General features: G+C 35.0%; 2 protein-coding genes across 2 annotated transcripts in view; both read right to left on the bottom strand.

The window, feature by feature from the left end:
* The window catches only part of LOC128986464 (modular serine protease-like), a 28,999-nt gene extending 23,495 nt beyond the window's left edge, over positions 1 to 5,504 (bottom strand). The window contains exons 1-3 of the mRNA XM_054406853.1: positions 5,365 to 5,504; positions 2,993 to 3,250; positions 390 to 632 (exon numbers count right to left, since the gene is read on the bottom strand). Of these exons, the coding sequence (XP_054262828.1) occupies positions 390 to 632; positions 2,993 to 3,250; positions 5,365 to 5,416 (553 nt within the window). The 5' untranslated portion in view covers positions 5,417 to 5,504. The remainder of the gene's footprint in view (positions 1 to 389; positions 633 to 2,992; positions 3,251 to 5,364) is intronic.
* LOC128986491 (adipocyte plasma membrane-associated protein Hemomucin-like) overlaps positions 1 to 17,579 on the bottom strand; it is a 438,949-nt gene that overhangs the window by 54,507 nt on the left and 366,863 nt on the right. The gene's annotated exons all lie outside the window — the stretch shown is intronic.

Raw genomic sequence — 17,579 nt, 5'->3', positions numbered from 1 at the left:
AATGGGAAACTTTTAAAACAACAATCTTTTACTACAAGCATCTTGAAGACAATTCTGTACTATTAGGTGTTTTAACTTACAAATTTCGTTTGCACATAACCTGCATTCGAATGTTTACTTGTGCATACAATCAGCTTTATTTATTACCATACAAAATAGTTTTTTTTTATTTTTATTTTTACTGCTGTAAGCCTAGTACAGCGTTTCGGACTTTATTGCAATAGGGACGGTGGGTTCGTATCCTGGGAAATTTACAAACACTTGTCAATGTTTGTGATTCTTCATACGAAATCACACTGGCGAAGACATTAAAACACGAAACAAACCGTCACTCCTGTAAAAACACGCTGAACAGTTGATTTGTAAAGTTTTGGATTTGTGGGACTCACTTGTACAGAGTTCTTGTGGAATATTGGGGTTCCAGGTGTTGTTGTAGCAGTGTATGAGCAAGTACCCGGAGCCCTGACGACGACGATAGCCCGTGGCACAGCTGACAAACAAGATACAGTCACGGGGAGCGTTAGAGCCCGGGGGAAACTTGTCACTACCACACTCTACCTCCAACGGACGGAAATCGGCGTGGGGCGGAGGATCTGGAACTTTGCACATCTCTCGCTCATTGGCCACAATATCTGGAAAATACAACAAACAATGTGTCAATAATTGAACTGGCTCTAATTATGATACAGAAGCGGAATAGTGATTAAGGATTCAAATCCATGGATCCACAGATTCTCGTAAAATCCCACTGGCGTAGAAAAAAGCAAAATACAGCTTTCGATACAAACAACTTCTGGTCATTCCCAGGTTATTCTAATGGAAAAATACTCTGTTGTAGTCTGCTTGTTTATGGATATATTTTAACCAAACTTGGCAATTTTGTTTATTTCATATTAAGCTATCCACATTTCAATAAAAACCACCCCCATTACCTTCCCTGTAGCAGCAAACCTAATTACTCATTAAAATTAATGTAATTTAAATAGGAAAAACATGTGACAGTTTCAAGAGAAAGTTTTTGTAGAAACCCTGCCAGGTAATGGAAATCCGCTTGGTCTGCAGGTTTGCTGCGGCAGAAATATTTTATTATAATGGGAAAAATTGAGTTTATTGTAGAAATAAACTCATTCAATTAATACTTGATGTTAAGTTAATTGGTTTAGTTTTCATGTTTAAATATTAAATAATTCGTTTTTTGCACAATCTTTTACTTATTTTGGATGGCACTCTAAATCTGTTTATAATGTTATATCAGTTATATCACCAAGATAGTGGTTCCATTCTATTTGGCATGTAGAAATCCATTGAAAATAACACTCAACAAGTCGTAATTCAAAAATCATAAATTATTTAAAATTCCCCCTACCCCTCCTATAAAAAAAACAACAAAAACCTGTACCAATATGCTAAATCTCTTGTGGAGGTAGTTCTATCGACGTAAATATGGTTCATATCGATTCACTGTGGATACAAACTTTGAAAACTACTTCCTAAATGATCTAAAATCGTGAATCATGAATTATATCAAAATTCCCCTCCCACCCCCTATAAACGATGTTCCCCCATCTTAGGGACTCATTGGATCTAGACTTCTATTAATAAAACGAAGTTAATACCAAAGTTTCATCTCTGAACTAATTTTTTCATTTTTATTTAGTATTTTTCCTGTACTATTATTATAGCTGGAAAACTAGGTGAATGGAATTATGGTACTAATATCTTCTTCCTTTTATAACATACTCTACATCCCACTCTAACATTCTTATATGGTTCAATATAACTTTAATATTCGATAGTTTGGGGGTTTAAAATAATTTCTCTATGTGCTCTTATATAAAAATGCGTCCTGTATCCAACATTCATAACAATGATTATAGAGATGGCCTTGATTCAAACAGGGGGAAACTAAATAAGGGAGCCTACTGTACAAGGAGGAGAGTGGCTTACCACCGGGGTCTATTGGTCCATGGAATATTTGAGTTGAGCCGGGTCACCAGTTACTCAAAGAGATCGTTTGGATATTTCGGGGCACGTTAGAATTGTACGAGCGGTGCTATATATTTTCAATCCGAGATTTTTGAGTTACACGGTGGCAGAAAACGTCTGAGAAGGTCGTACGATAAAAAATCACGATTTCACCACGATCGCAAGAGATGTTCACTATTTTACCTCGATCGCAGGAGACGAGGTTGATGGCCCCGCAATCGTGGTAGATGTTTACAACTTCACAACCATCGCAGGATACGTTCACGCTTTCACAGCTACCGCAGGGGACACTTGAGATTCCATGCGTCCATTGGAAATTTTGAAGATTCTGCTCTCCTGACTGCGTTCATGGGTTTGCCACGACCACATGAGACATGCACGATTCTCTGTGACCACAACCAACCTACAGCATTTCCCAGCGACTTGGGAAGACGTTCACGATTCCACCGTGAATCGCAGGAGACGTTTAAGATTTCGCAAGGTCCACATAGGACACAAAAGATTTCGCTGTGAGTATGATTTTAATATTTACGTTATATTCACGATTCCGCCACGGTTTGGACCCAAACAATAGGTGGTTTTCGAAAAATCTGTGAAAATTAAAGTCTCAAATACGAGTTTTCAATATATTTTCTACTTAATATTACACCCGCAAAGTAGCGTGTGGTAATTATTAATTTCCGAAAATGATCCTGCATCATACAACAGCGAATTTTGTTTATCTTTTGCACTTCAGGGGGAGGGAGTGATACGCCTCCTCTACGGGCGCTCTCTGGTGGTGCCCGTGCTAATGTAGCCCTCTATGGTGGTTGTGACGTCTGAATAAATAAGCAAAATTGGTCATTTATACGGAGAGGATTTTAATAATTACATATGCGGATGATTTTTCATACGTAATATTAATATTACCGTTAAGTTTATCGCCATGATACCTGTGCTGTGGTCTAAGATTGGTTTATGTACGTTGTATTAACACTGTGTAGGTAGTAATGACCATAACACTAACCTGGTAATATGCACGAGGGCAGTTTGGGGATTGACCAGGTACCACCAATGCAGACAGAAGGCACATCAACTGCTTCAGGGTCTGGCAGTTGGTAGCCTGGATCACAATGGACCACGAGCAGCCAGCTCTCGGGGGCTAGAGTGCCGGGGGTGCCGTCACAAGCGGTTGGTCTGTCTGCGCCGCCACAGTCGTTGCCGTTGGGCCTGTGACGGCCGTGCGCTGGATGTGGCGGAAGAGGACAATCTCCCAAGGACCTTCCTGCAACCAGGGACTGGATTAAACTTACTATTGAAAATATATAAACTAAACCCATTATGCTGGGTATGACTTTTAATAGTAAGGACTCCATAGTAAGTAGCTCTGCATGTTACCATCTAGAGTGACACAAATCGAATATTGCACTAGTAACCGTCCACTGGCCTGTCTATTCCAGTGGGAAAGTGGTTGAATAAAGTCAGGGCTTTATTAGGGAGGTTCGTTTAACCTTTACTCGCGTATGCAGTAACGTCGGATATAAATATTTGATACTGAGCTTGAAAAAGAGTATCATGAAGAAGTCTAACTGGTTTGAGAGGAAAGGTTGGTTACCATTAGCTGCAATGCTGTAGAGGTGATTTGGGAAATGATTGACAGTTTAACATTTAAACTACCTCTCAAGGAGTGTTCCTCCAGTTATATTTCAGGTGGAACAATGTCGAAAAGAACTGGTATTTAAGGAAGTACAGTACCATTAATCGATTTCACAACGCGGTGGACGTTTATAGAACAAACATAGACACTCTGTAGTGTAGCACACCGATATATAAACACAAATATATCGATGGTGTAGCATTCAGATGCAGAATACACTAAGTCAAATCAGAATGTTAGTAGGCCTACTGTCCAACTAAGATTGTTGTAAAGCTCCTGGAGATACCATAGATTAGTAAACAAAATTTCATCAAAATCGAACCACAGGTGTGGTCTGTAGCTATGTACAGATATACAGATAGACAGACATCACTTCGAGAACCACTTTTTTAGGTCTAGAGAGTAGGGGGGCCCAAACGGATATATCCATTTAAGACTCAAACTTACACCTCTCAATAAAAAAGAAACACTTACGAAAACAATACTTTCTCCATAATACAATGTATAGGAGGGAAAGTAATATACTGTAATAGATTAGGCGTAATGTGCCGTTCAAATTCATAAGCTTTCTCTATAATCTGTTTCAAATGTAGGTAATCATTTGGGTTTATTATAAAATATGTTTAACTAACATTTCACGAAATTTACATAACTTTTTAATTGTGAGTACAGAAACAATACTTGGTGTATATTTTGTTCCTATGTCCAGAAAACCCTATACCTTCAAAAATCATGAATCTGAATTGTCTAGTTTTTTCTAGTTTACAGAACGTCAATTTTTGAACATATTATTCCCAGATTTTTACAAGTTGTCTTAATTTCATCTGTTGAATGATCTCAATATGTACATCTTAAACTTACTAAAATCTTAAATGGCAGTTTAAAATACTAAATACCATTTCTCCAAGAGCTTTATCCAGTGATAAAAACGTGGAACCCATCGACGTATAATAATCGATTATAAATGATAGTACTATATTAAAACGTGGATACCTACTTTTAAGTTAATACATTGCGAACCTGTACACATAGTCTATTTTACTTATACGTATAAATAAAAACCAAGAATAATCTACCCTCATCACCCCTTTACACACTTATAGCCTTCAGTGGCTTTGCCAACTAATGCTGGAAATGTTACCTTTCTTTGTGAAAGTTTCTAAAATTAGAAGAGGAACGACCCTGAGTAGGTCTACGATTTCGATTAATTCTGAAATTATGCTCCACTTTCAGAAACTGGTAATAAAGTTTGAGACTCAGATAAACTCCGAGTGTTAATATACGTCAGTCATAGTTGTAAAAATGCGACTGTTATTTTTAAGTTCATGTCATTTTTAAAATGAATTGGTAACAAAAGTTTACTTATTATTATTTTACATTGTTTGATTTCCCCTTAACGTAAATATCTTTCAGTTCATCAATAATATTTCTATTATGTTACGATGCTTTTAAACTCCACTTTACAATAGTGCAACATTTTTAAAATTTACTACGAATTATAGCTAGAAGAAATCTTTATGAGTATCTTACCGAATTTAAAACTTGCCAATGTAGTTGTGTTACTTTTAACGAGCAAAATAATATTCTGAGTGCATTGTGATGTTATTCTGCATAAACCGCGTCGTCACTGTTGCCAGACTTTTCGCCCTTCCTTTTTTGAAGTGGAATATTTGAGGCTAGGCTGAGAATATTATTCTATCGAAAATTCTAACTTATTGCATTTTGATATTAGGCAAACATACCGATACAGAATGTGACGTAGACACAGGTTATCAGAGTGCTTCGCACCCACATGGCTAATCCTGCTGCATCTACACTAGACACTCGACACAAGACACTAGACACTAGTCACTAGACATAGACTCATGGTAATTGCCATCACTACAACCACTGAACAATGATCACAGCCACTCTATAGATTATCACATGACAAGATATTGACCATTGCTACTGACCACCGTGTAGAGTCAACTCTAGACTCTGAACTGACCAACAACAACTCCACATCGCGTATTTCCTCTTACTTGACCTTGACTCCGCACATAATTTTAGAACCAGTTATCAAACTTGTTCTCTGATAATAACTTTAATTTGAGTCAGCAAACTGTCTAGACAGCTGAGAGTTTTGTTTCATAATTACGTCGTTTGTAATTCAAATTATTGTTAAGGTTATTATCCCCAAAAATCAATCACTCCGTTGCTCTGTATTTTAATACTAGGAGCGAGACCCGGTGTTGCTCGGGTCAAAAGGCAATGCACAATAATGGCCATAAAACACTCATTTTAAAACAAAAATTACATCGAAGTGTCTGGTATTTCTCAGTTCAAATTATCAAAATTCATTTGACTTCCCCTTTTATACAGTACCTACCTGCATTTTAATCTTCAAATTGTACATGCCTTTCAAATTTGCATTCTGTATTCATTTTACCGAAGGCAATACTTGGATGTTCATTGTATTTTTATTTGCATAATAACGAAACTCTTGAAACTCTAACTAATTTAAATAACATTAATTTTAATGAGTACCTAGGTTTGCTACTACAGGGAAGGTAGGTGTGTTTTTAAATGTTGATAGCTTCGTATGAAATGAACAAAATTGCCAAATTTGATTAAAATATATCTATAAGCGAGCAAACTACAACAGTTTATTTATTCTCCAAAAGAAAACAATAACACGAGAATTTTAAATTTGAAGTTTTTTTTTTATTTTCTCCGTAACCGTTAGGCATACAACAACACTTCAAATTAGAAAATTATTTCTTTTTTTAAGCTCAACAAAATGTTCTGGTAAGAAATTATGAAATATGTTGTTTGAGTGAAATATGGGAAAAACCATTTTTTACCCCCCTTCCCAAAAAAACCGTTCCCATAGTCCGATCATACTGGTTCGCGAAATCGTTCGAATAAATGTAGGTTTACATGTTTAAACCAAATTTCATCAAAATCAGATCATTTTGGCCGTGAGTTATCGCGCAAATGTACTAAATGTAAATAAAACATATGTTAAAACCTCCTCATCTATTTAATGTGCTGGGTTCGAATCTCATCCTCGTCGCCATTGTTGATTCCACCAATTTTACTAATACAAGTTCACATTTTGTATAAGAAAAAAGAAAGTAGGTTTTTATTAAATCATAATCTGTAAGTAAACATAAACAATTCAATAAGTAAACAAAACAATAATTTGAACATATCTTAAAATAAAATGTAAATAAAACATATGTTAACATGGAGGAAAATATAACTGTCCCAGTTTGCTTGTTTGTGAATATACAGGGTGACAAAAAAGTCTGGAAACGGTTTAATATCTTTTAAACTAAATTTGTTAGAAAATTCAAACCTTTCACATCAACTTATATGTATGAAAACTACTTTTTGCAATCATTGCCATTATTTGACCTTCACCAGGGGACGGCCCACGAGGAGTAAGTACATAATCTTTAATGTAAGCATAGGTTGATATGCACATCATTTTAAAGGTCTGGTTAAGTGGAGTTCAATACCGGAAACCGCGTCAAAAAAGATTCATCCGTTACAAAATGGCGACAGTTCAAAGTTCTTGCGGAATATACCTGCAGAGGCCTTAGTATTGGTAAATACTCATAGTCAACATTAGCAGGGAAATCTGAAACCCGGTTAAATTTGTTTTGATGATTGAATACTATTAGTCTATGAGCTAGTTGACTTTAAAATGCAGTTTAAGCTCTCAAGCTAATGTTTAATACGAGTATTTGCCCATACTAAGGCCTGTGCAGGTATATTTCACAAGAACTTTGGACAGCTGCCATTTTGTAACGGATGAACCTTTTTTGACGCGGTTTCCGGCAATGAACTCCACTTCACTAACACTTTAAAATGGTGTGCATATAAACCTATGCTTACATTAAAGATTATGTACCTACTCCTCATGGGTCGTCCCCTGGTAGAGGTAAAAAAATTACAATGCTTGGAAAAGTAGTTTTCATACATTTAAGTTGATGTGAAAGGTTTGAATTTTCTAACGGATTTAGTTAAAAAAATATTAAACCGTTTCCAGACTTTTTTGTCACCCTGTATATGTTGATCAAATTAGGCAAAATTTATTTATTTCGTATTACTATTTGGTCAAAATAACACTTTTAAACCTAACTGTAGCAGCAATCCTAAGTACATACTCGTTAAATCTAATGTAATATAAATGGGGAATAAATAATACGTCTTAAGACATATTGTAGTAATATCCATTGAGACAATAAATTTGGATAGTCTGCAGGTTTGCTAGGGCGGGGGTATTTTGTATTTTATGTATATTGCTTAATCAGCTGTTGAGCTATTATTTTAAAGGTAAGCGTCAAGTGGAGGGATAGATTTCTTCCCCTAAAACCACCTAAATATTGTGCTTTAAGTATAGTTACCACAGTATTTTATCAGTACCGTACCAACCATACATCAAGGCTACTGTATCCAAAGAACATTTTTTATTTGTATGAGTTTTCAAATATAATTTATTTTATAACGATTAAAATAGTAGTATAATATTGTGTTTAAAAGCTATTTAAATAAAAGGGTTGTGAAAGGAAACATCAGAGCACAATTTCTTTGTCTGTGTTTCTGTATTACAGTATACAGAAAAAACGATCAGGAACAAACTTGTTCAAAGGACATGAAGTGATTCAATAAGTTGAAATGCAATTAACTGATCTTTTGTTAGAACGAGGACTTAACGAACCAATCTGGTCGCGTCAATACTCAAAGGGATCGTCTTTGGGATACTAAATCCCAATTAAATGGAAAAAAGCACGCGATGTTACTTAAAGCCTTAATACACTACACCATGACTAGATAGCGCCATAACATTTGCCATACACACGTTTTGTGAAGAACAAGCTGGACTCTTATTGTTGATTGAGATATTGAAAAATACACGTCATCACAAAATGAGGACTGCTCACGTGTCCATAGCAACCGAGCGTCGGCAGAATACGTACCTCAAATTTTTACCTTGTAAGCTAAGACCTCTTCTCTAACTAACAGTTCAGCTACAGGGTCATAAAACATTCAAGAAAGAACAAAGACAAGTTACATCTGATGGCGGATTCGCAACTGAGAAAAACGTATTTCAGCAACTATCAAGGTAAAGTTAAAGACATAACTTGCTTACTATTTTCACAATCAGTTTATACGCTTTAGTCTTAAAAAATACATACTATACATCTAATTGGTTGCATAAACAACATTATATGACAAACTAGGCTGTTTAACAAAACGTAATCAAAGTATAATATACAATGGGATGTTGTTCGCGAATATTTGATGGTTCCCTGGCGAGCTGTAAAATTACACTTTATGGATACAATTGGCAAAGTTTAAAATTTCTGTTGGAGTATAACCATGTTAAGGCTTGATTTTGTTTGATCATTTTACAGTTTTTATTGTCATTTGAGGATATTACGGAACAACTTCTGATGAAGCTACCACTGTCCACTAACTTGTTTGATAAGTTCTCCATATAAAATATCAAATATATGTCTCTACTTGGCTATGGAAACACGAGATCTGAAAGGTTTGATTTGTTAGTTAAAGCATAGATAAAACATACTCCCTTAGCTAAGTCTATGGTTAAAGCTTCTGCGTCTTGTGTACTAACATTCAATAGATTTTTTGGTTTCAGTACAATACAGAGTATCCGGAATAGAAGTATCAAGAAATGAAGAAATAACTAACTCGTAAAGCATGACAATGTATTCTAAAAACAAAATAAATGAAAACAATTCTAAAGTGTTGTAAATACAACCAATATCGCTTATATTAAGTTCAATAATCATTATAAATAGTTTTACTTGTCCATTATTTATAAATTTTAAAAATCCGCTTTTTACCTAAAAACCTTAAGGTACGTGAGAACCATGTCAGCAGAAGTCTCCACTCAATATTATGGATAGGGGTGATTCTGCTTGGTCACATGAAAATATTGAATTTTCCTTCACTGGTAGTTTTTAGATATTGTGGGAATGTAATATGACCGTCGAGCTTTATACAAAGCATCCGAGGCTGCTGGGCTATAGTAGAGGGACCTACAGACGCTTGCGAGGAATCCTACTCACCCACGGGCAACGATGTAAAAACTACTGGATTGCGCTCTCAGTAGCACTGCGGGCGCTGTTTTCGGTCTAGCTCCCCCCACCATCTACTGGCAGTAGCCGACGCAGCCCATACACTCACCATTGTAAAACGCACCTTTTTAAGCTGCTGCTCTGTTTAAATATATAGATATAAAATATTGCAAATGCATGCCAAACACTTTTTACTGTTCTAAACTTTATGTCCTCTTCTTTTCTTGCAGAAAATAACACATTTGAGCTCTTAAAAACCCTACTACATTTGTCCAGTTTTTACCGCAAATCTATGCTTGACATTAACGTGATAGGCATACTTTTTTATGACCTATTTTGTAAGATACATTGTCATTAAACATTGAAAGAAAAAATATCGCGTTTACGTCAAACATAACGTTACCACTGCGGCAAAAACTTAGCAAAATTATTCTAAATGTTTATGTACTATATTTCGAATAATAAAATAGAATTACAATTACAAATATTGTACTTTCTATTTCTCCTTTGTAATCACTTATTATTTTACCATGTACAATTTGGAACAAGCGATATCAGTTGTCTAAAAACATCTACAAAACGGGTTTAGTGAATTTGTAGTTTTAAATAATTCAGATGGGCTATTTTCTGCAAGAAACAAAACAGACATAAAAGGTTTAACTAGTAAAAAGAGTTTGACAAGCGTTAGCAATATTTTATCCCTATAAATTTCAACAGAGCAGCAAATAAAAAGTGTGTTTTATAATGGTGAATGTATGGGCTGCGTCGGCTTCTGCCAGTCGATGGTGGGGGAAGCTCGACCGCGCGGCCAACACTGAGCCAGCGATCCATGAGTTGTTTATATCGTTGCCCACGGGTACGTGGCCTCGGCAGTGGTGACGGGCGTCTCGTCAGGAGGGGTAGAAGTCAGCCACCGAGGGCCAGAAATCGTGTCCCGGTTTGCCGGGTCTCTGGGTGCTCGCTGGTGACTTCTGCACAGGGTCTTGAAGCCCTCGTCACCGACACAGACGGTGATAGGTCGTCCTAGCAGCTGGGGACCAAAAGCATTTATTACTAGGTTGACGTATGTTGCGCGTTCGAACGATGGACTGCTTTTCAACCTAGGATTTCTAAAAGAACGCCTGATACGCATTAACAAACGTCTGGAGAAAGAAACTAGTTGAAGATCAGCTATCAATGTTATAAAGATTTTTGCATTTCAATTTAAAATGTCCACAATTGTTGAATTCAATTGGCTAATTAATAAAATTTATATCGTATATAATTCATGCCCATTTGCTCATCTAATTGGCTAGATACTGTTTTTAGTTCTGGAGATCCTAGAAATAAGAGAATACTTAATCTTATTGTTATGCAGTTATCAGTAGGCCTTAACCAAAATGGTAGAAGCCGAAACTGTCACTACACCATTTCTGTACCGCCCTGTTGGAGAAAAAGTAAATATACCATCCCGGAGGTTTCAAGCTTAAAATGTAAATGCAGGTCTCAATATAACATCTCTGTTTCTCTGTGTTTTGACAAATTGTTTCTCCTCAGTGGGAAGTAATTTATAACTATTTTAATCGTCCTAAAATGTATCCATGCACAAAATTTTCTCTATCTGAAGTTTTAGGTAAACATAATGTTTGTGCATGATGTTGATCGTCAATGGCAATATGATGCCCTGATGACTCCGCTCAATTTTGTGGACGCTTCTGCGAACGCCAGCAAGTCATTTTAAGATTGGTAACAAGGAAAAATGAAAAGCCAATAAGTAAGTGTGCTTGGCAATACTATCTGAATCGGTGTCAAGTTGACGACCCGGCAAAGCGTTGAGAGATAACTCATTTATGTCGTAATATAAAACAATATTGCTAGTTATATGATATTTTGAAATACTAACATTTCAAACACCGAGTGGTCAAGTAAAATACGTGGAAACCATTAAATTTGTTTGGTTCTACACACCTTGTAGGCTACATGAAGTTCTGTTTTTAGTGATAAACCCTTTGCAAAACGTGGTTTAAGCGAAACCATATGTACAAAAATAGTAAAACTTATGTTTGAGAAAAAGTAAATATACCATTCCAGAGGTTTTAAACTTAAAATGTAAATGCAGTTTTCGAAAATCCATATAACATCTTTGTGTTTTTGACAAACTGTTTCTCTTCACTGGGAAAAAATTTGTAGCTATTTTAATCATCCTAAAAATGTATTGATACACAAATCTTCCCCTTTCTGAAATTAAAAAATAATGTTAATTCATGATGGTGAGGGTCATTGGCAATTAGATGCCACAAGCGTGTACAGCCTGACTGATCACTTTTTGCAAACGAAAAAAAACTGGCCACTGAAGAAGGAAGAACCACCTTGTTCATGACTGCGGTCTATTGTCTGCTACATAGCTTAAACAAACAGAATCCCAATAATTCAATTATTCTTAAAACTGACTAGAGCCATAGAACACAACCAGCTTAAAACTTAAAATATAAGCAACAAAATTAAACACAACTGTTATCAGTGGTGTCCGATTTATTTGTGATTCCTGACGGAGATTGATTTATATGATGCTGCCTAAGAGAATAGGCTCTGAAATTGTCTAGTTTATGGAAGCAATGAAACACATTCAAATTGACTTTGAATTCAAAGTAAACTATATGGATACTACACTTAAAACAGTTGAATGTAAATTTTATTTTTATATTGATAAATTATACGTAAACATTACAATTGAGAATTAAATTTAAAAATCGAGTACACATAAAAACAACAAACGGGGAAAATACAATAATTACGATAGGATAAAAACAGTGATGGAATTTTATAAAGCTTAATAACCATGAAATTTATTTAAAGAAAACTGATGTCAACAATTTACATGTAATTAAGAAATTATTATTTAAAATACCGTACCAAGAGCGTAAAAGTAAAGAAAGCTTAACTAACAAACAGCAAGTGAAGCGGTACTTCGCCGAAGAGCGAAACCAAAACAAAATAGATGACAGATCGCATACGTCTACGTCATTAAGACATTAAACACTATAGTTCGGCCGCTTAGAAAGCGACCTCCTCTACCATTGGTTTAGCATTAGCGCGCAGGTCGTTTTCTAAGCGGCCGAACTATAGCTCCTAGTTTTCAGTGGCCAGTAGTTTCGTTTGCAATCAGTCAGGCTGTAGACGCTGGTATAAGATGCCCTGATGACTGCTCTATTTTGTGGACGCGTCTGCGATGCCACCTAACGTGTACGCTCGTGACGAGGAAATACCAACAGAGTTTTACGAGTAATTAATTTAACTCTATTCATAACCACTTTATCTTGCTTGATATTCCACGTACAGGTATGATGCGCGTGTAAACACGATAAGATCACAAGAGAAACGAACGATAAGATAAAGTCGTAACAGTCCAACTCCTGGGCCAAATTGTTGATTCTAGGTACAGTAATGACTAGTAGAATATTATAATTGTTAAAAGGCATTTGTGTAAAGTTCTTTAGACGTAGCTTTTTAATCCGTACTTTCCATTTTGTTGTTTTAATAAATCTTATTTGAGCGAATTTCTCCCGTAGGTCTCATGGTAAGACCTAGACCCCGGGGACGATTTCCTTTTTCGTTATGAGGTCCCCAGAGGCCAAATAAATACCCTCCGTTCAAACTCATACGTATGTGTGTCCGTTAGCACGATAACTCGAGCAAAAATGATCTGATTTTGATGAAATTTGGTATAAACGTGTAAACCTACATTTATTCGAACGTGTTTGCGAACCAACCTTATCGGACTATGGGAACAGGGGTTTATGGGGGTTTGTATGTGGTAAAAATTAGTTTTTCCTATTTTTGACTCTAAAACATAAAATACACCTATAACAATTTCTTTCCTGACCGTTTTGTAGAGCTTAAAAAAATAAGTAATTTTGTATATTAAATCGTTGTTGTATGCCTAACGGTTACAGAGATAATAAAAAAACTTTAAATTAAAAATTCCAATGTTATTCTTATGGAGATTAAATAAACTGTTGTAGTTTGCTTGTTAATGGATATATTTTGATAAAATCTGGCAATTTTGTTTATTTCATACTAAGCTATCAACATTTCGATAAAAAAAAACACACCTCAATACCTTCCCTGTAGCAGCAAAACTAGGTAATCATTAAAATTAAGGTTATTTAAACAGAAAATAAACCTGACAATTTTCAGGGAATATTTCAGTAGAAATCCAGCCAGGTAAATGGAAATTCGCGTAGTCTGCAGGTTTGCTGTGGCGAGGGTATTTATTGTACTGAATACTCGTTTTAAGTGTTAGTTCAATATATGGCTGGACTGTTCTTTGTAATTAAATAGATATATTTAGCAAACTTGGAATATAAACAATGAGATTGAAAGAGGATTAAGGCTAAACTGTTGATTCAATTAAGCTCTGAACAAATGCATTAAATCGGTAAATGGATTGGTCTGTAGCATATAATCAATAACCCCTCATTTATGTACGCAAAATGTAATACGTTCCAATACGAAAAAATATTTAAGGATATACATTTTAAATCACCTAACATCACAGAACAAAATGTTTCAGACACTAAAGATGAACATTTAACAGAAGCACGATATATTGAATGAATTATTCATATATCTCGTTTATTTGAATTGCATATTCATAAAACTTATGCAATCCTGGAAAACGTGTCCTGACTTTTGCGACGGTTTTGACAAATGTTTGACAAAGTATATTAGTTTATCCAAATTAGTAGAAATATGGGAATATGTCTTAATCATCGGCACATTATCCCATTGGAATGAAATGACTTCAATGATTTAATTACAAATGCCAAATCCATATATAAAACTAAGAAGGATCTGTACTTTTGAGAACACTTTAAGCCGCACACCTATCAACCATATACGTGAATGAAAGGTATTGATGTGAAATTCCCCCGAAAAATATCAGTTTTTTCGATTTAATTGTTTACTTATATGTTCAGTATTTTATATTTAAAAACACATCAATTAATGTTGCAGACTAATGTTATATATATCATTAATAAGTGACACAAATGAAGAACTATGGAGTTTGGATGGAGCCTCATGAGTTCCAACTGGGGAAAAAGCATCTGTATAGTATTTTTTCCTTGTGAGATGGATATTGATAAAATTAATTTGCATTAAGAATAAGCGCTCAATCAACCTGCAGTCAATGGACAAGGCGGTGAAGAATCGCCATATCTTCTCTGCGTTCTATTCCCGTGGCGAGACACAGGCAGAACAGCTAGTATCTTTAACAGTTATATACATTTCATTATATCGTTTATATAAGCCAAAATGTTACCTACTTCTACGACATATGCAATTCCATAAATCTGTTTTTTAAGATAACTAGGCCGTTTACAAGGACTCCTCGTTTAATTAATTTTAAAGGTTTATTAAGTTAATTAAGTCCTTGCAAAATTCGTTATGTGATATCTGAGTAAGTGTTTTCATTATTCATATTAAATAGCTACATATCACGTACGATACTGGGCACTACAGTGGTGGTTGTGGAACCGCACTCTTTGAGATATCTCCTTATCACCACTATTGCATCTTCTAAAATATTTGCTGCACATTATCAACAGTTACGTGAATTGACTAATAACTATTATAAAAGTAAACAGTTCCTGCTCGACACTTTCAACATTATCTTGATTAACAAAGCAGAGTTTGTCGTGTAAGGCGTATGCATGGATGAAGACTTTGTGGTGTGGATTGTACCATCTCTACATTACCGGTAGGATACATGAAAACACCGCAGACTAAACATCACCTCTCCTCTCACCTTGTAGTTGACTCTGTATGAGGTGCTAGTTTTGCTAGAGTAATACAACCTGCTTTGCAGTAAACGTTGCTAATAAAAGTATAAATTTTCAGAAGGTTTTTTATGATTGCTTTTTAATAATACTACCCGAACAAATACATAGCAATATGGCAATTTGTATAAAAAAACAAAACAACGTCCATCCTTCGGGCATTTTTTGAGTTTTTTTTTATAATACCATTAGTTATTTGAGCAAACTTATTCATTTACAGTAAATTAAAAGAATATACAAATTTTCATCTATTGTGCAACAAACAATTAATTAAGGTTAGGGGGAAAATATTGTTTAGTGGCTATCAAATTCTTCTTCTTTACACTGCAGCGAAAACAGTTTTTTGGTGCATGCGTTACGGGGCTATAGTAATTATTTTTAATTATAAGGAGAAAAGTATTAATTGTAAATGTTTCTGACTTAAACATTTTTGAGTACATGAAACACACAAAAAAAGAGTTCAGCTTTTACAATCGGTTGAGAAATACTTAGCAATAACTAAAATCGTTCGATGAATAAGAGTTATGAACTGAAGAAAAAACTTCGTAATGGCAAGTAAACCAGCAACAACATTTAATATCGTAAACGAAGGCAAATCTTCAAAGAGTTAAAATCTGCTAATATTTGCCAAGCGACTCATTACATCATAATGCGTCTCTGAGTATTGCACGACCTGTTTTTGTTTCTATAACATTTCTTTGGCAACGTATAACTGTTAAGAATTTAGAGCCTTTATGTACTTCTAAGCCTCAGTATAACGTTTGAAAGTCTGCGATTAAAATAATAAAGCATATTATTTGTCAGCAAAAATTTCTTCAACTACCGTGTAAATTTCTAAAAATGCATTTGATCGACTTTATGTTTATCGGTGTTTTTATAACTACCTATATTTTGTTTAAAAAGTAAGACACTTTTTTGTTGCCATAAAATAACATAAGTATAACCAAATTACGAAGCCAAACAGAATTTACTCTACTAAAACAGTCACCGTAGACACAATTTGTGGTAATTAAACAAACAAGAGATATGTGACCGTCTCATGGACTGACATACTAATTTGGTACATGCAAAACATCGTTAATGGCTTGGTACTGGTAACAACCCATTTAGTTTTCCGAAACAGCAAACAACAAATCCCTAAATAATTATTTTGCCATAAAGATAAATTAAGTACATAAAAAATCGGAAAACAAGTGTTTTTCTTTGTTTTTTCTTGAGAAGTAAAAAATAATTACATCATGAACCGATGCTTGAAATATTTGAAAAAAATATTTGGCTTATTTACTAATATACAGGTGAAATTCAGTACAGTTCTTGGCCTCTCCTCTCATATGACAAATATTGCATTATTTATGTGGTTTTTTGACTTAGATACAACGTTGAGCACATCTCTTAAGAAACAAAAGCGTCACCAAACAACAATAATCCGAAAATGACAGTAGTGTTGCATAGTGTTAACCAGTTATGTTTAGTTTCCTAAATTGAGAAAATAATATTACAAAAATATTTTAGTCAATTAATTGTCTTGGTATATCATATTTACTTTGCTCTATAAGTTTTAATATCCACATTCATTTATTTAAATTCACATTCAAAGTTCAGCCTAGTGTTTTGAATATTTATTAATGGGGGGGGGGGGGTTCGTTAGACAAAGTGAATTGTAGACATTGAAGCTACCATAAAGGCTATTAATCGATTATTAGAAAAGGTTTTGGCAGAACACATTCTTGAGAACACATTTTTATTGTTAAATATCTCAACCGCAGTAAACAGGCAGTATATACAATTTTCTTGTTAATAGTATAAAATAAAAAAATAAAATCATCCGTTAAAATCATCCGATAACATAGGAATTATAGAGGCTACTGGGACAGAGCCCTGATGGAATTTCTTGAAAACGCTTCTAATTGCACACCTAGAGCCTAATTAGAATCTCCATGCCAATTCCTGAGTTCTTATGGTTCGTAGCTTTTGAGATACAGAGCAGTGAGCGAGTGACTGGGATGGTGGCGTTGTCCTGTAACCCAGCATCTAGAAGGTCTC

This window comes from Macrosteles quadrilineatus, unplaced genomic scaffold (genome assembly GCF_028750875.1).
Source record: "Macrosteles quadrilineatus isolate MER2022 unplaced genomic scaffold, UCM_ALF_1.0 Scaffold_1__1_contigs__length_201487025, whole genome shotgun sequence".
NCBI lineage: Eukaryota > Metazoa > Arthropoda > Insecta > Hemiptera > Cicadellidae > Macrosteles > Macrosteles quadrilineatus.
Note: the sequence above shows the minus strand (reverse complement) of the source record. Positions and strands in the feature narration are given on the sequence as shown.